Genomic DNA, 19,118 nt, shown 5'->3' with positions numbered 1-19,118 from the left:
ACAAAGATGTTTTTTTTTAACTTTATACATTTTTTATAAAACCCATTGTTTCAAAACTGCACAAAATTCAACGTCACATTTCATTTTCTTCATGCTCTGAATAGAAATCCACTGCCTCGCAACCAGGGAAGAAGGAATAAATCTTGTATTTTTCAACTTAATGAGAAAACAGCAGTGACACAAACGTCAGACTGCTGCTATTTCTCCTGCTTATTACTCTATTTTAACACAAGGGGAAAAGAGTAAAGGCACGTCGGCCTCTATGACAAAAAAACGACAAATGTGTTTATTTTCACAAAAAAGAAACACAAGTTAACATTTTCTGATATGAAATCTGAAGAGCGTAGTTTAAAAAATAAAATAAAAGGTAAAATTGTGCGACAACAGGGCACTCACCACTGTTTCATGGAATTTATGGTTTGTATGGACAGAAATGTTGTGTGTGTGTGTGTGTGTGTGTGTGTGTCACCAGGACTGTCTGTACAGTAACATTTACAGAATGAGCAAAAAAACACTGTCATAATACTGAGAAAAACACACGTCACCATTAAAAAACACATATAGACCATTAGAATAAAGTCAATGGAATAAAAGAAGGAATATCATCCCTGTACAGAAGATTATGGCAAGAGACACTGAAGGGAATGAAAGCAGATATAATACATAAACACATGTTGTTGAGAGGGATGGAGAAAATGAAAGTGGAACAAAATAATAGGAGATTTAACGTGTTTAAGGGTTTAAGAGGCACAGCGAGTTTCTATTTCAGAAAAGTTTACTGCAACTAAACATTATCATCATCATCGAATAATCGAGTATTTGTTTGGTCCATTAAATATTGTGGTGATCGCTGTTTCCCAAACCTGGAAATGATGATATTCTCATTTTTAATCATTTCTTTGTCAAATGCAGAAAAGAAACCAGAAAATATTCACATTGAAGCAGCTGAAAAACTGAAATAATCCATTATCAAAATAGTAATAACAATTGTTGCAGCCCTAGTGACGTATGATGGTTTAACAACATAGTAAATCAGGTCTTTACTCAGCCAACGTGATGAATTTTATCAAAATGACAGCGGATCTTCACCTGAATTATTAAAAAACCTGCTCCAAATGCCGTCCTCTCATCGTCTGTTGTTTATTATATTCAGTCCACAAACGACCTCATACTGATAAGATGGAGACAATGTAAAGACAGAGGACGCCGCGTGGACGCGTCGCTCCTCTCTCGTTTACTGTCCCTCTCACACTGTCATGAACAGCATCTACGTCACATGACTGAGAGTCGAGGAAAAAAAGAGCTCACTTTTCCATGCTCGTCGTTCATAGTGAGTTTTTGTGAGCAGGAGGAGGAGGACGACCTCTGACCTCTGACCTCTGTGAAATCTCTGTGGGCCGTACCTGATCTCACCCTCTCACTGTGAGCTGCTGTCACCGGAGCAGCCCGAGGTCGGACGCTGGGCCGCTCCGTGCGCCTGGTGAACCTCTTTGACGGCCAGGATGCGTGTGAGCATGCTCTGGAGAGTGGCGCCCTCTAAAGGTTGAGACGTGTACCAGTGTGGACTGTTGGGGTCAGATTAAAATTCAAAGTCAGACAGATGTGTGTTGGGTTAGAGTCATCATAACTTTTATAAGAGGACATTTCCCTTTCCTACGGCAGAACACTCAACAATGTTTTATAAAACCTTCACATTGGAACCTTGTCGTTTAATTACAGCAGACCTCAGTCATTCACTGTAAAATAACCACAAAGTCCAGATTCAAACATGGTGGATTCTCTTTCACATCTTTCCTTCATCCCCATTTTCCACTGGTCAGTGTGAAACACAGTGACACAGCGACAGAAGCAGCGTGAACACGTGACATCCTCTCACCTGTGTGTGTGGACGTCCCGTTCAGGCTGCAGGTAAAAAACGTCCGACCTCTTCTTCGCTGACTCTGGGCTGTTGATCAGGAAAAAGGACAGAGTTTTTTTTAGCTTTTATTAACCGTGGACGCTCATGGACAACATACAGCAGCCACACCAGGAAACACAATAAAAAAGATCGAAAATATCAATGATTACATTATATATTAATATTAATATATATATATTAATATAAAATATGATTTTCATCATTATTGTTTCAAATCCATGCATCAGAAAGCGTGTCGCGGGCGCCTCACCATCTGGACAGGTAGAACTCGTAGAGTCTGACGGGACAGTGCAGAGGGTTGGCGACATTCTCCAGAATCTCCAGGTGTCCCTCGCTCTCCGTCGGCCTCTTCCTGAGCCGCTCTACAAACACCATCACACACCAAACTCAGGATTCCCACACCTCTCAGCTAATCTGCGTTTAGATGTTTAGGTGAAGCAGTCTCACCTGTGTCGTCGCGCCGCGCCGCTGCAGAGCCGCCGCCGCGGTACTGGAGGTAGAAGACTTTGCCCGCTCGGCTGCAGGGTCGCGAGCAGCGCGTGAAGTTGACGAAGGAGACGTTCTGGTGCTGCTGCAGCGTGTTCAGGTGGAAGGTTTTGGTGAAGAAGAAGAGCAGCGTGTTGAGGAGCACGATGGGCGAGTAGGCGCCGAGCTGCTTACACTCCCACAGGTACGCTTCTTCAACGCGAGAGGAGACGATGTCGCCTGCAGGACGACACAGGAAGTAACTGAGTACAAAACTGGTACATCCTCCGAGTAGAACTCCTATAATAACTTCTTTTATTTGTTTTATGCATTTAATTGATTTGTGTGGTTCTATACTGTTTTTCTTCTTCTGGGTTTATTTGTTAACTTATTTAACGTTAATGTTAACTATATTTACATTATGTCACACATTGTTCTTTTTATTGTATAAATATTCTCTAGTTTCTGTCAAAAATCCAGAAAATAAACGACAGAATCGATGATGAAAGTAAATCGTTAGCTATTATCCTACACACACACATACAGATATAGATGTGACTTTAGGTCAAAGGTCGTACCGCTCTGTAGTAATTTGGGCTTCCAGTTTTGCAGCATTCCACTGATCTCAGTGGCAAACTGAACGTAGAGCTCGTCGGTGAAGATGTTCTCTATCCGTCCCTTCATGAACAGATACTGAGGACAGAGGACAGAGGACAGAGGACAGAGAAGTCACTATGAGGGGAACACAGAGATATAAAGAATCTGTGTGTGTGTGTGTGTGGACCTGCTGTATCCCCAGACAGAGGTAGAAGATGCTGTCCGGGCTGTAAGTCTCTCCGTTGGGCCGCCGCACTTCTCTGATGAAGCGAGACAGAGCAAAGCTCAGCTCAGCAGAGTCACACTGAAGGATGTCTTCTTTAATGTCCACCTGATTGGCTGCAGGTGCAGAGAATGTAAAACACAGTGACGATAGGATCGGATGAAACAAACAATAAAATAGAATAAAACAAGTGTCTCACACTCTGGCGGTTGTGTGTTGCGTTGTTGGACCCAGCTCTTCCAGGCTTTAACACCATACAGGTGGTTGAGTTTGGCTCCGGGTGGAATCTCCACTGCACTGCGCTCCACAGACACGTTCCGCCTTCGTCCCTGGATCAACACAAACACAATGACAACTGAGGAACAACCCGGTGTGACCGACGGCAACAGAGAAGTCAAGCCTTTGTGTGAAATGAAGGCATTTGGACTCGTAGAGGAGACAAACCCGTTTCCTGCTGGATGAACCCTCTCTGGCTCTCTTCACTCCTCGCTTTGGAGCCGAGGACTTCTGAGCAACTGGTTCTGCAAACACACACACACACACACACACACACACACACAAAAACAAAAACACACGTTCAAATGTTAAATATGTTTGGGTCTTTTTAAACGTGCTTTAAACAAAACACCTACACATGTGACATCATCACATCTCACCAGACGGGAAGTCAGTCTCCAGGTCCATCATCGGAGACAGTGGAGGTTGAGGCTCAGCGCTGGTGGTAGGCGGTGGTTCAGTTGCCATTGTGGTGTCTGACTGTGAGTCTGGCTGAGTGTCCGGCTTTGTGTCTGGTTGTGAGTCTGGCTGTCTCTCTGATTGTGAGTCAGGCTGAGTGTCAGGATGCGAGTCTGATTGTGTGTCTGGCTGGGACTCTAGCCGTTTGTCAGGTTGTGAGTCTGTTTGTGCGTCTTGCTGTGTGTCTGCGTGTGTCTCTGGCTGTGTGTCAGGTTGTGCATCAACAGTCTCTGTGCTCGTCTCTAAACTTGCAGTCAAAGGCCGATGAGCGTCCGCTGCTTTTTGCCGAGCGTCCTCGTCTTCACACATCTTCACTTGAGACCGCGTGTCTTGACTGCAGCTGCTCTGGTCTGCGGCAGAAACACAAAGAATGAACACACACACACACACACACACACACACAAACAAACTGCAATGGTGTTTGTGTTCATGCTTTGCTTGTGTGTGATTAAAGATGTGGAAGAAAAATCACCTGCACTAACAACAGGCTGAGCATTGAGCTTCACTTCATCCACAGCCAGAGGCTCAGACTTCACAGCTGCATCTTTCATGTCCTTGTTTTGTGGTGGTGCAACCAAGGGCACAGGAAACTGGATAAAAAAAGACAGAACATTTCATTTGCATTTGCAGTATTTGAATGAGTATGATTGTGAAGTTCTGGGACGTACAGGCACGGGCAGGACCACGGGTAGAGGCGTGTGTTGGGAGTACATGTTCATAGGCACTGGGATGAAGACTGGGACTGGGACCGGGACCGGAATCATCACCACCTTCACTTTCTCCTCTCTCTCCGAGGAAGTCGCTGAGATCAGAGGGGAAAGAAAGAAAAGACACGGAAAATTAGAGAGCAGAAAAAGACACTAATCATTTTTGAATAAATGTATTTGAGGTGAATTCAACACAATATAAAACACATTTTTGTGTGCATTTCATTACTTAAATATTGTTCTAACAGTGCTGTGTGACAGACGACTCAATAATCACCAAATGTCCTCAAACTTTGACTCTTTGTTAAAAGCTTAAGAGTCAATCATGTTGTGAAAATGACACCATTCCCACCTCTCTGCAAATAAATGCCTGATTTGTTCGTGTTTGTTTTGCATGTTATGAGTTTGAATCACAAACCATCACTCACTTGTTTCTTTATCTACTGATTTTTAAGCTTATTTTCAGGTCTTCTGAGAATAAATGTGACAAAAACACCTTAAAAAAAACAAGTCGCCCCAAATGCTTTGTGAAAATGTTGATTTATTGACATATTCAAGAACAAAGGCCGAGAACATTTCAGGTGTTGACAATATAAAATTATTGAAACAGAAACAATCTGATCCATTTCATCTAAGAAAATGTTAAATACTAAGTGAAACGTGGACATAAAGTAGAGGTAAAAACATCATGTCAACCAACTCGCGTCTGTATTCAGGGAATTTAACCTTTAACTTATTATAAATTTAGTGTAACATAAACAGAGTAAACAATGCTTAAAAACATGATTTGTTCAGTTGTTTTTTGTTAAGTTCAGTGTGGGTCACTGGTTGATTGGTTTATTTAACCACACTATCCAACAAACAGTTACAAGGCGTCAGATGGTCATTATGGCACTGAATCACAAAACTCAATTGGATCAACAACCTTAGAGATATTGTCCCCGTGTTCGGTAGAGTCACATTTAAATAACTGATCAATAATCACATTCATTTTGATCTGCTGTTTCTTTTAGTCTAATAAACTTATTTCATCAATAATAGTTAGAATAATGTTATCTCATGCCATGTTAGAGCTGCTGTTGTGGTCATCTTTACCTATTTAATATTTAATAGTGATTCACCATTAATGTTACAGGAGCATTCATTCTGCTCTGCTGGATTTTGTCATTAAATACATTTTAAATAACTGGTTCATTTTCTGAGTTTGCATATAAAAATCAAGTGGAACAATGGATCAGAACTCAAATAACTTTGTCTCGCAGTCATTTCCTGAATATATTCTGGCCGTTTAAAAACTCTTTTGTCTTTTCAGTCAATTCACAGAGCAACAAATTACTGGGACATTAATGACAAACAGATGAAACACATTTTTATGTATTGTGACACACTGAGGTCAGTGTTCCTCACACAGGCTACGACAGTGTGTCGAGGTCGGGCATCAGACGTCATGCAATCCCGTCACCAAACACTGCAAAGCAACGCCAGATTGGCAGGAAGCAGCGCTGCTCAAATTCATAGATATAACTTCATGGACAAAAGTATTTGGACACACGTGTTAAGTATTGAATTCAGGCGTTTGGTCCATTATCTCCAGTGAAGGACAATCTTAACACTTTCATTTTGGACAATGCTTCCAACTTTCCAAAACGGTTTGAGGAAGACCCTTTTCTTTTGTCGCAGTGCACAAAGCAAGGACTATAACGACATGGTTTGAGTTTGGTGTGGAAGAACTCGACTGACCAACACAGAACCCTGACCTCAACCCCATCGAGCACCTTTGGGATGAACTGGAACAGAGATTGTGAGCCAGAACCTTCTCGTCCAACCTCGTAAATGCTCTACAGAATGAATGGGCTCAAATTCACCACAGAAGCACTTCAAAGTCTTGAGGGAAGTCTTCCAAGAAGTGTGGAAGCTGTCATAGCTGCGACAGGGGGACCAGCTCCATGGTAAAGTACTGGATTTTGGCACTTTTCCACTACACAGTCGCACGTTTTTTAATTTTCCATTAGCGATGATACCGGGTACCGGGTTTAGTAGAGGTTCCAAGCGAACTGAGCCGGTACTATGTGTGACATCATCAGACTTCCTGTCAGAGAGCAGAGTTCAGTGCCAGGACCATGCAGTGGAAAAGCGCCATTTCTATACATCCTTACGGTCACTGATGGTGGAATTATCAGGCATCCAAATACTTTTGTCCATACAGAGTACACCGTTTATTTACCAGGCAACTTCCTCTCTTCACCGGCTGCTTTTATCAAAAGTGAAGATCACCAAAGATACTGAGGACAGCAGTGGTGGATCACTCAGAGTGATGGGAATCCACAGGCACTGGATTCTGCTTGTGTAGCGATCACTTCTCCTCAGGGTTAAGGGGTAAACTTATGGGAAACATAACTTGTAATTGATGTGAAAGTGTGTGTCTGTACTAAAATGTAAAGTCGTACTGTATTTTCAGACATTTATAAAACCTTTATCTGTTTGACAAAGTGAGGGGCAAGGTTTCCACTTAACTCCAATGCTAATTAACTTAAATATCCCGTTTATTTCACAGGCTTTTATTGCGATGTGTAAGTGTTTATGTAAAGTTTGTGAGAAAGTTGAGGAAGGATCATGAAGCAGGTTTCCATACACATGAAAAGTCTGTCAGGTTCTGTGATATACTGTTCATTCTCTGTGGAGTTAAAGTGCACAGTAAACTCTTAAAGCTTCATTGTTCACTTGCTAAAACGGCGTGTGAGCAGAGTCACGTGACTTCTGGAGCTCTGTAGGTCGAGATGGTCAGTAAATAACTAGGAGGAGAGTCAGATGTTGCACCTGAAATTTTAAAGCCGTGTCACAAACACGTGTACGCCGACGTCATCACCAGAGCAACATAAATACTCTTAAAGATGCTGTCAGTGAAATACTTGTGATGTCGAGTGTTTGGTCAGTGACATGTTCTCTTAGCTCTGCAAGTAAACTTTGAGTCGCCCACATCCATTCATCCAATCAGGAGGCCGAACTGCACAAAGAGGCGGTCCTCTCCTCACCCAATACGTTCATGAGGGGATGTAAGGAAGAAGGAGGGGAATGCTAATAGCAGCAGCGGACATCTAAGTCAAAAGACTAAAGAAATCACTGACAGCGACTTATCTGCAAAGAGAGTAAAGTTTGTTGTTAATCCTGAAGCCGTGCAGGTCTGAACATGAGCAGTGAAACCTGTAGCTTGTTGCTCTTGGTCCAGGTTTAGGATGTAAGACGATCTCTCATGACCGCAGATCAGGAGGCTGCGCAGAGAAAAACACGGGTTAGACGCACAAAAAACACAATTACCGAAATAATCTTTACCTAAAGCTACACAAAATGACATGTGAAACATTGAAAAAGTTGAGTTTCTCATCACTAACTTAAGGTGTTATGTAGAAGGCTCACCTTATGTTTCCAGTTCGGGGGCACTTTTGTAGATCAGTCTGGTGTGGTAGAGTTCAAAACAGGGCACAGGACAGAGGCTGGGCTCTCCTGAACATGTCTTACAGTAATATGAAGTTTGCCAACCCGCTGTCCCACATTCCTGCTCACAGTCCATCGTTTCAGAGCGCCCCTCCTCTTTTCTCTCCCCATCCTTCCCATCAGGCACTTCCTCTTCTATTTTTTTCTCTGGCTCCTCCACGTTCTCCAGCTTCCTCTTCTTCCTCTGCTCCTCCTCTTCCTGCACCCTCTTCCTCTTGTAGTGCGAGCAGACTCTGCAGTCAGAGTCGCCGTCTCTCACGGCGAGGAAATGGCGTCCGCTTAGGCGCGCCGGCACGCCGTTACATGGCCGAGTATCTTCCTGAGGTTTTGGTGACGGCCCTGGGGATGTGGATGCTTCAGTGGATGGTAGAATGATGCTATCTAGCAGAGCTGGTGCAATTATTGAATCAGCTAATTGTGAACAACCAAAAAAAAAATGAATGAATGATGAATGATTGTGTCAAATAATCTACAAAGAAATCCTGTTTTTATATTGTTTTAATGCTGTTAATAAGCATTTTGCATTTCCTTGAGTTACATGAGTCACTGGCTGAGGAAGCACTGCTTCTTATTTCAGAGTTATTTAAACTAGGTCACATATTATTATTGTCGCCAGTGCTTGCTGTAGCATAAACTGATGCCAGTTATTGACAAATCCTGCATTTTTTTTTACTAACTTAAGATCAAAATTATAGTTGATATCAATATCAAACAAGGTAAATATTGTAATCTACTTTTCACTCATCTGATCTTTAGCATCAGAAAACACAACAACGTAAGAAAGACACTTAAACAGGTTGGAAATGTCTGGTATTACAGAGGATTTAAAAGTATTCAGACCCCTTGACATTTTGCATTTTGTGTTTGTTTTAAGTTATTTTGTCCATCAGTCGACACAACCATAATAATAAAGTACAAATGTGTTTTTACAATATAAACATAAATGCTAATGAAAGCGTCTGTGTGTAGAATTTAGGTGAAATTATGTTCATTTGGCAGAAATTGAAGACGAGGTGAGGGGTATTCAGCTGCAACATGCAACTTCACCTATAAATGGTGTATATAGTATAAGTACCTTTGAGCCTAGGTCAGGAAGAGGGAATAAACCCAATCTCTGACCTGAGGCAAACATCCAGGACAAAGCTCGAGGGGCTTCTGGAGAAGACGCTTGTAGTTTTATTTTTTTATTTACAAAAGAAAATTCAAGACTGAAATTGCTGCCAAAAGACTGTGAAAAAATCTGCAAACATTTGGTCGTGGACTGGAATGCAGATTGACGGGCAAAAATAACATATTATAAATAATATATTATGTGTTTAAAGTTAAACCTACAACACAAAGGAGTGACAAACGTTAAGAGGTCTCAATACTGCTGTGCACTTCACTCTCAGGACATGGTTTCATGAATCTAAACTACCAGAACCTTTTTAAAGAGTTTGGTTAAAGTTACCTTCTGATTCAGTGGACGCTGCGGGCAGCTCACACATGCTCTCCTGGTCCACAGTGAAGGGTCGACACAGAACCGACTTGTTCTTCATCTGACGTCGTCGGGGCACAGGCACACGCATGGCATCAGTCTGAGTACTGGCCTAAAACATCACAAATCAAAAATAAGCAAAGGGAAGACTAACTAGATCTGATCTAAATATTCTCCAGAAACACGAGTTGTGAGCAGATCTCAAAATCAGGTTTAAATCAAACATTACATACGTGGTCAAGGTTCTTGCTGTCAGTGCTGGAGTTTGGAAGTGTTCCTGCGTAAGCAGAGGAAAATATAACATATTACAAATATAGCACCGGACATAGAACTCCACTGCTCGAAATCAATGTTAATAAACAACAAAATAAATAGTCATATATTATAATTGATTACTAATTGTAAAGTGGACAATGGTCTCAAAAACAAGTACATTAGCGATGTACTTTTAAAAAAAGCCCATACTAGAGACGTGTGTATACACTGACCAGTCAGAGCAGTATCTGCTGACATACTGGGCTGAGTGGCAGAGCCACTGGCCAATGAGATGACACCAGCTATGACAGGATTCATCTCTGAGGAGTGGTACGGCTGGGTTGGAGCTAGAGGACGAGAACAAGAAGGTAATCATACCTCAGATGGAGTGATTACTTATTTTCCTCCTAATATTAAAGATAGTTTGAACCTGATTTGTTTTAAATTTTAGACAAGGGTTTTTAGTTTTCAGTCATTACTTTTTTATGCACCCCTGCAAACACTGCAACATCACATTTCAACAAGATATTTTAACCAGCACAAAAATGCTGTCCAGCATCACGTATAACACAAACTTACCATATGGCGTCTGTGGGGCTTTTTCTGTACCGTTACAGCTGGTGTTTTGGTTTGGCTCAAAATGATAGTGGCAGTACTGCAGGAGGCAGGGCAGGTTACAGAAGTTACGGACTGAACCCAAACACTGCAGCTTCTCCGTCATGTAGCCCTGTTTCCTACAACTGTCACATCTCCCCATCTGGAAAGGAGAAGAGGAAAAGGAACAAGAGGAGGAGATGAAAGATGGATGAGACATACAGGAACACAACTACTGCAGTAAAACTCTTGATTGCATGTGGTGCAGGTGTATATCCTATTTCTGAATTGATACCAGGTCTGCAGTATGATGGTTTAGATGTGATATGGGCGACCTTTGTTTTCTCAATTACTCAAGACATGTTTGTACTAAGGGAGACAATAAAACCTCATTTCATCTCATCTCTTATCATAATGTGAGGCATCCAACTTCCTTACCCCATAGAAGAGTACAGTGTACTGGGACATGCAGTGGGGTTTACAGAATTCCTCAATCTTGCCTCCATAGTGGCTGTGCAGCATCTTGTAGCTGATACCACAGCAGTAAGAGCAAGAAAGCCATGGATGATCCTTGTAACGAACCTTCTGTCCCTGTTTAAAGAGCCGTAGACAGGCTGGAACACAAGATTGAAGAGAAGTTAATATTATTATTATTATGTTATTTACATTATGGTGATATTAAAATACATTTCCACACAGGTTTATTTTAGCTTTCTGGAAATAACTGCATCTTAAATGGACGTGAAGTCAGTTATCATTAATCAAACATTTGGAGTCGACTCACTTTCACTGCAGAGGACCACGTCCTGTTGGTTGTAGTTGAATATGTCAAACGGCACCTTCTCTTGTTTACAGGACTCGCACTGTGCCAGGATATTCTTCTGGATTTTATACTGTTGAGAGCACGCAACACTGCAGAAGACAGAAATACGACCCTGCGCAAGAGAAAATGGAATGATCATCGTAAGGGTTAGGCTATGCTTACCAGCTATGACAGGATTCAATGCTGGTTATGGAGCAACAAAGTTAGGGTTACATGTATGACACCTATGCTACTTACTTGGTGACTATACAGCTGTGGCTTAGTGTTGAACTGGCTGCTGCACTGATGGCAGGTCAGTTTCGTGGGGACACCTTTTCCACCTTCTGTCAGTTTCTGGGGCAGAGCAGGTGCTCTGGCCTGGTCTTGTCCTGGGACGGTGGGGGAGGACATGGCTGGGTACGGAGGCACTAGTGGGGGCACTGAGGTATGACTGGGATAAGGGCTTGTGTAGGGGGCTGAAGATGAGTTGTCCTGAGGGTTTGGCGGGACCGAGCCAGCTCCAGCAGAAAGTCCAGTTTTGGGGCCATCCCTGAGAGAGGAGGTTCCATTGGTCAGGTCTAGGTGAGAGATCTGCCCGGATTTCTACAAAGATAAGGAGGGGGAAAAAAAGCATCAGTGTCAACTTCACGAGAGGTCACATTTTAAAACCTTCACATACTGCGTCACAGGTGCCTTTACCCTGAATAAAGTAACACAGTCATAGGAACAGAAGTTACGGATGGTGCCGTCCACCATGGCCAGGTGATACTGAGGAACAGCTGACACTTTGCAGAGGGAGCATGGGAATGCCGTCCCTAAGGAAGAAAGTTAACACAAACAAATAAATTAAAAGCAGTGTTCACAATCCCCTTGAAATAGGTGTGATACAGTGCATCAGCTTATGTAGATGTAGAAACAGATATGGAAAGAACTGTTGCAAATATTGTCATTGACAAGAACCATGAATGCATTATTGTAACTGCTTTGTGAAAAAATCTCCTTCATAACCAAGCAAAGTGGTATGTCAATCAAATTTAATCATAATCAAATTAGAAATTGAATCAGGAAATAAGCAGTGATGCACAGCCTTTCTTCAAAAAGAGTTCAACCTATTCAAAGACAGAGACTTAGAATCTTTGAAGCTTTAACAATACTACAATATTGTTTTTGACATACATTTGGCAAATAACAAAATATGAATAATTCAACCTCAAACTCAATAAATTAAGTTTTAAATGAATATGCCTTTACTGGAGTAATAAAGGATTATCGTATCTTAAATCTTCCTCATGCTGTTGCTGCTGTTAAACTGACACAATGCATGTGAGTGAGTGACTTACCACTGAGAGTATGTCGTGTTGGTCGACTCTTTACCACACAAGCAGATGAACAGTAAAGTTGAACTTTGCCCTTTTGGTCCCTTTCCATGATGGTGGAGGACACCACGACCCTCTTGCAACAGTGGACACACTCGATTGTCTTTCTGCAGCTCTGCACACAAACGCAGTTTACATTAATGCAAATGTAAAGGACACGGAACACCCTCATTTTCAAACTTAAAGAACATAAAAGGTACCGGTTTGTAGGTGCTGATGCAGGTGGGGCCACAGAAGTGCAGCTCAGTTCTGTCAACTGTGAGTGTCTGACAGGAGCCTGAGTTACTATTACAGTAAAGTCCACAGCCCTCACAGCAGTTCATGGCTAACTGACGAATCTTGCGCCATGTTACAAAACAAGCATCACTACACAGTCTGTGCAGGCGACCTTGATGGGTGACTTCATGCTCAATCTGTCGTGGAGATGGCCAAGAAAGAATACGATGAGGAAGAGCACAGAGAACACAGAACACATCTTTACGTCGTGTGAAAGTCATTAGCCCTTTGAATCTCTTACCCTCCCGGTGACTCTGCAGACACTACAAAAAGGTTTCTCCAACTGCCGCTCTGGAGGCTTCTCAGGCACTTTCTCCCCTGGCTTCTTCTCCAGCCGCTTGTCAGGAATCTTGTCGTTTTTCTTCTTGTGCCTGAAGACAGACAGACAGAACTGGCCACAAAAGTTCAGGTAGGTGTTTCCGTCCGACGGAATCGTGATCATGTCCCGGGGCTGAAGGATTTCCCTACAAAGAGAAAAGCACAAAGGACAAATGAAGTGGCTGAAAAGTAGAATAACAACAACAACAAAAAAATATGGGATTGCAATAAAAATAAAAGGATGACTAAACATAAATAAGCATTCTAAAAATGACAATGTTTTAATGGAACACTACTCCCAAGTGAAAACAAATTATTTCAGTGTTTTCTTCCAGTTTGTAAATTCAACCTACACACATAATGTATTGAGAGGGTTGCATTAAGTCCATCAATTAAAGCTTAATTTGATGTTCATACTGTTTCAAGTGGAAACAAATACGTACTTGTTGCACTGGGAACAGATTTTGTTCTTGGCGGCCAGAGGCAGATGTCCAGTTAGACAGACGGTAGAGCAGAAGAGCTGCGTTGAACCTTTTCTTTGGAAAGCTGTTTGGCCTTTCAGCAGAACCTACAACCATTTGCAGAACCATGAAGCAATAATGAGAAGACATTTTCAATCAATATACCCCAATTGCAATACTTAATTTCATCATTATAATAACAGGATGTCATGTTTTTATAAATAACTGTGTTAGTTTTAGTTGAGGAATACCTTCGAGCAGCCGCTGCAGCGAACACTTCCTGGTACAGCGGGCAGAGGGGGCAGAGGGGGCCGTGGGGGCGCTGGAACCAGAGTGGGTAGTGAAGTTGTGATTTGAGCGGTCGGTCTGACAGGAAGGGAAGCCATCGCTTGTAGGACGGCTCCTCTACCTGGAATAAAAATGGCTGTTGAAGGTGGGGCTGAGATTACCGGTGGCACTAAAGGAAAACAGAAACAAAGGTTAAGGGACAAGGAATTATAAATTCTTTAGTTTTTTTTATTACATTTGCTGTAGGCTGTGCAATTAATCAAAACTTATGTTTTAATTTAGATTATGGCCCCTAACGATTTCAAAAACAAAAGAATTGAAACAAAACTATTAATACAAAACAGGTGTTTTTATTATGAAAATAACACTTTTAATATTGTAATGGTTGTTGACTTCCTGTCCTCCAAAATAGAACACAGGCATTGAGTGGAATCCTTGGGTTAAACAATATCAAAATAAATTTAAATTATCGCCCAGCAGTTGTTTGTCTCTAGTGACCAAAGCAGTTTCAGTCCATTTTTTTTCTAGACTCAAATAAGATACTTTTGAAAATTTGACCTTTAATCTGTGAGTGTAAAGCTGCTTTTTTAGGTAAGTACTAAGCTCCAGAGATTCCATTCCACTGACATCACAACAGAGATTCTCCTGCCAGCTCCCAAGTATAATCTCAGAATAAAGTCAGGGAGCTCATGTGAGAACGCGGTTAGAGAAACACCAGAGGACTCGCGTCCAGACTTCACCTCTGTGCCTGGCTACTGCAGCGTTCAGTGTTTATGTATAAAAAATGCCCATGAATAATGTCTGGACCTCTATGAAAGCAAACTATAAATATCAACAATAATCCTCCAACTAGGTGGGGTGATTCATCCAAGCGACACTGTATGAAAATTCAAAAACAACAGCCGTAGCATTAAAAGACAGAAACATCACAAATTGACATATCAACTCACCAGTAGGGGCCACAAAGGTGTTTGCTCCTCCTACAGAGTAGACAGAGCTGATTCTAAGCTCCTCCTGCAATTATAAAACACAAGAAATATGATTTCTGAGATACAATTTTTGAATGTTATGTGTAAGATTTTGTGTAGGTGAATCCTAACGGATTCCTTCCCTCCACATACCTCCTGATGCTCCAGCTCCTCTTTGATCTGCTTGATGCTACTCTGAGGGAGTAAAGCGGCGTCGTAGCCCTCATCAATGGGCTCATCTTTAATATTAACAGTTGGAGACATTGGGGGATTACTGTACTCTGCTCCAGCTGCTGACCTCTGAAATATTATAAGATTTTTTAGAATGAATTACTAAAGATTCAAAAATGACTTTAAAAACATGTTCCCCAAATGCCCACCTCTCCCTCCTGACTGTCTTCTGTGTCCTCTCCCTGGTTCAGGATGCCTGTATCTGACAGGAAGGAAGAAAAACAAATTAACAGTAACTACACATGCTACAAGCCACTACAAAACCCAGACAACAATGAACCAGGGTCACTTAACAAGTCAGAAAACCTGCTTGTTGTATAATATATGTATTTTTTCAAAGCTAATTTCAATGCTTAATGTGACAAATGTCACTTAAAAGTCTGAAAAATGTGCAAACTCTGCCTTAAAGATCCAGTGTGTAGCATTTAAGAGGGTTTATTGGCAGACATTGAACATACTGTAAGTAATAAAACCGGTTAGGTTTTCATAGCCCTAGAATGAGCCTATTACATGTACTTTAGGCAAGGGGCCTTCTCTACCGAGGCCGCCATCGGCGATATGTCGTTACAGCAGCCAAATGGCTGTCTGTTTCCTGTTTTGATGCAGAAGCTTATCAAGCAAACAAAGGAGAACAACTCTGTCCACATAAAACCAATGCATTAGCCTACAAAGAAAAGAGAGGAAACAGCAGAGTGTGGGTGAGTGGAAGAGCGCGTCTATCGTTTCTGGCAAGTTCCTTGACATGCTTGGGGTAAAGGCGAGTGAAGGAGTCCTCAGTCTGTTACACTCTGCAGTCTCACTGTTTAAGGTCACTAGTTCTACTTACTGAACTCTTACCTCTGCTGTTCTCTGGTGTGGGGTCCTGTGAGGAGTGTGAAGTGTTGGCAGACTCGGTGCTTTCTCCCTTTTCTTGTACCTCCTGCTCCTCTCCTTTGGGCTCAGGGGCAGAGGAATCATCAACACTTGAGTTGTTCCCCTCTTCTGCTTGCATTTGTCTTTTTTTCTTTTCCAGATCGACATCCTCCAGGGAACCCGCGGGCAAGGCGAAGTGCCAATCCTCATCTTCTTCTTCTGGCCCATACATAGGAAGACCATCCAGTGCATCATCAAATGCTGCACCACCACTTCCGCCTCCCTTTTTCCTTCTCATGGTAAACAAAGATGGTTGGTCAGAAGAAGATGACGAAATGGGAGGAAAAGGTGGCTCTTCCACTGCCCCTTCTACTGGCTCTTCCACTGGCTCTTCCACTGGCTCTTCAATCTTTTCCTCTTGTTTACTGGAATTACTATCTTCTTCTTCTTCCTCTTCTTCTTCTTCCTCCTCTTCTTCTTCTTCTTCTTTTCCTGACGTTTCATCTACTTCTTTTGTCTCGTCCTGACCTCCACTCCTGGAAGAACTGGCAGAACCTCTGGAGGATTCAGCAAAGTCTCCGAGCCCCATGACTTCATCAAACACTCTGGACAGATGCTGCTCATGCTGTGGGAGACAAGAAACAACTTACTTTCCTCCTCTCACACGATTGTACATTCTAATTTGCATATAAGCATTTGCCAGTTTGATTTTCTAAAAGTCCCTTTCCACAGAATCTCCATCATCTTGTTACATTGATATTTGTATACATTAACTCTAGAAAGAGACCACAGCAACCTTTATCATCTTGGTAAGAGAGGACATAACGGCTACAGTTGTCTTTGTATGACATGGAAGAAGTTTTTGGTGAAATTTGTAAAGGATGGAGCTGGCTACTAATGTTATTTTAAACAAAGCTATAGGAAGCATCGGTTAAAAGTTCGATTCTTTTAAATTGAATTTAAAAAAAGAGCAGACAAGAACAAACAAGAACATTCAACAAATCATGAATCTAACAGACACATCATTTACCCATTGGTTAAGTTTTTTGTAAGTGCACAGAAATATTCCAATTTAAACAAATACGCAGTCCATCCACATTGTAGCAAGACAGCTGAACAATATATGGGTCGCTGACGTGACATGGCCTTTTTGAGGTCCTGAGTGTCAAACAGAAACAAATGAAAAATCATTTTGTCATTTATATTGTTCAAAACATGCTTTTTTTATGTGACTTTCATGCAATTACTCACACACTATTTCTCAAATTTCAACCAAACATGTAGAAGCTCATGTGGTGTGACTATACCATGCACAGTTCTCAGGTGAAGAGAGTCTTAGTCTCTGCGAAAAAGATTTGATTTATGGACTAAATGAAAAGCAACAGCCTTGAAACCCTTTTTTTCCCTGATTATTTTCATGGTGTGACTTCATCACTCACCACAGGTGCAATATTATAAAATTATTATAAAATCAGAAAAGGTCAGAAAACTACTAAAAAAACTAAACTAAATACTAATCAAAACATAAATTTAACCAAAGTTCTAAGTTTTGTGACCCATTTGAAGTTTCAACTATTTCCCTGTGTTTAAGTATGACAACACTCACTATGAGGCTGCAAAGTAGGCTGGGTTGCGATTATTTTTAGACCCTTCTCCATTCATTCATTCATTCATTCATTCATGAAAGAAAGTTCTTTGCAGGTTTGCACACTTTTTGTCACCATCGTTGATCAAAATGCTTAGAAAAGACATAGCACACCATTACAAGTTGAACCACATGTTTAGATAGAGTTTCGGGGAATAGGAATAATAGACAGAAGAAGAAACCTGGACAATAACAACAAATGTCTGCTTTGCAACGCAAGGGAAGCACCTTGCGTTGCATTGAACTGCTAAGCAGGCACTAATAATAGGAAGAGAATAATAATAAGCCTGGAGAATAAAAGTCCTGCTCTGGGACTTTCCCTTACATTGCTAAAAAGACACTTAAAAAGCTATTGCCCCAGGTCAGATAAAAAACCCCCCCACAAATATGGCTTGGTGTTTTTTGTTTTTTTTGCATTAATGGGTTAAAGTGCTGATATAACACCTTACTGTCACTATATTAAGATCTTTGCTGTTATCAACCTCTTATTTTTAACTGTAATGAAGGTAAAAGGCCTCACATTGTACGGATGCGGAATGCAATCAAAATCAATTTAAAAGCATCCTTTCATGTGTTTTGGTTCATTTATAGTGAAGGCCAACAAAAACAGACACTTCAGTTTCTGCAGTAGTTGCGTGAAAACATGTCATATATATATCTTTAATGGTGCGAGACAATACTTTATTTCAATAGAATCTCCACTTTTATTGTTCGTATCAGCCCCCACGATGCAATATGTACAATATGTGCGATATGTACCGTATACAACGAGCAGCTGTAGCACTAAGTTGCAGTGCCAGATAAAAAGCGACTCTTTACATGTTGAAGAACTGTGTCGAACTGTGGTGCATTAGTTAATTTCTCGTTTTCAGATGTTGTGGCTCTTTATCAGAGGTCGGTGTAGCAACATGCATTAGCCCTTACGAGCAAGGAAAGCTACACAGGGCTTCAGATAGCTAGCTAGCTGGCTAGCTAAGGTTAGCTTAAATATGCACATACCGGCCGGAAGCTGGTCCGCGATAAATGTCGTGTCGCTACATCGGCGACTTTATAAACGTGACGCGGGCCTGTTGCAGTCATTATACGCGGACAAGGTGTGTGTTTTCTTACCTTTAACCGCTTAAGTCTGAATTGTTCAGAATCCGCCATGTTTTGAGATTGCCGCAGACGCCGCGCTTCTCAACAATCCCGTACCTCAGCCAGTACGGGCAAGCCACATTTGCGTGTCTGTGGTCAAAGCAGCCGCCCCTGTGTTCCGAGTGCGCCATTAGTCAAAGTTTTACGGTTATCGCAAAAGTAAAAAATTTAGCCCAACTTCTCAAATTCATAGATTCACGCCCAGATTTCGTACATCGGCATGGAATGTGCCACAACACTGAAGAAAACAGATGAAATTGTCCCCATTACCAATGAATAATCATTAATTAACAATCAGGAT

The 19,118-nt window shown here is 41.6% G+C and overlaps 1 protein-coding gene across 2 annotated transcripts; it reads right to left on the bottom strand.

Moving 5' to 3' along the window:
• Nucleotides 1-7: 7 nt before the first annotated feature.
• LOC131444560 (zinc finger MYM-type protein 4-like) lies at nt 8-18,913 on the bottom strand. 2 transcript variants are annotated; one of them, XM_058615006.1, is made up of 29 exons: nt 18,791-18,913; nt 16,021-16,660; nt 15,333-15,385; nt 15,106-15,252; nt 14,935-14,998; nt 13,948-14,153; nt 13,679-13,803; nt 13,159-13,381; nt 12,842-13,054; nt 12,606-12,756; nt 11,965-12,080; nt 11,524-11,868; nt 11,248-11,398; nt 10,902-11,077; nt 10,449-10,626; nt 10,103-10,216; nt 9,848-9,891; nt 9,588-9,726; nt 4,607-4,740; nt 4,411-4,528; nt 3,860-4,288; nt 3,648-3,724; nt 3,403-3,532; nt 3,168-3,319; nt 2,962-3,076; nt 2,366-2,623; nt 2,169-2,280; nt 1,877-1,945; nt 8-1,565 (listed from the first exon to the last, which is right to left on the bottom strand). In XM_058615006.1, the coding sequence occupies exons 1-29, from the start codon at nt 18,827-18,829 to the stop codon at nt 1,418-1,420; spliced, it is 4,866 nt and encodes a 1,621-aa protein (XP_058470989.1). In that variant the 5' UTR covers nt 18,830-18,913; the 3' UTR covers nt 8-1,417. The 2 variants fall into 2 exon arrangements, with proteins under 2 accessions (XP_058470989.1, XP_058470990.1); XM_058615007.1 differs by lacking the exon at nt 10,103-10,216.
• Between the last annotated feature and the right edge of the window lie 205 nt (nt 18,914-19,118).

Source organism: Solea solea, chromosome 18 (genome assembly GCF_958295425.1).
Source record: "Solea solea chromosome 18, fSolSol10.1, whole genome shotgun sequence".
In the NCBI taxonomy this organism is placed as follows: Eukaryota; Metazoa; Chordata; class Actinopteri; order Pleuronectiformes; family Soleidae; genus Solea; species Solea solea.
Note: the sequence above shows the minus strand (reverse complement) of the source record. Positions and strands in the feature narration are given on the sequence as shown.

Coding starts and splice junctions, on each gene's coding strand:
- LOC131444560 (XM_058615006.1), bottom strand. CDS start 18,829: ATGGCGGATTCTGAACAATTCAGACTTAAGCGGTTAAAG. Junction 15,386..16,020: donor CACACCAGAGAACAGCAGAG/GTAAGAGTTCAG, acceptor CCTTCCTGTCAG/ATACAGGCATCCTGAACCAG. Junction 13,804..13,947: donor GCTGCAGCGGCTGCTCGAAG/GTATTCCTCAAC, acceptor AAATGGTTGTAG/GTTCTGCTGAAAGGCCAAAC.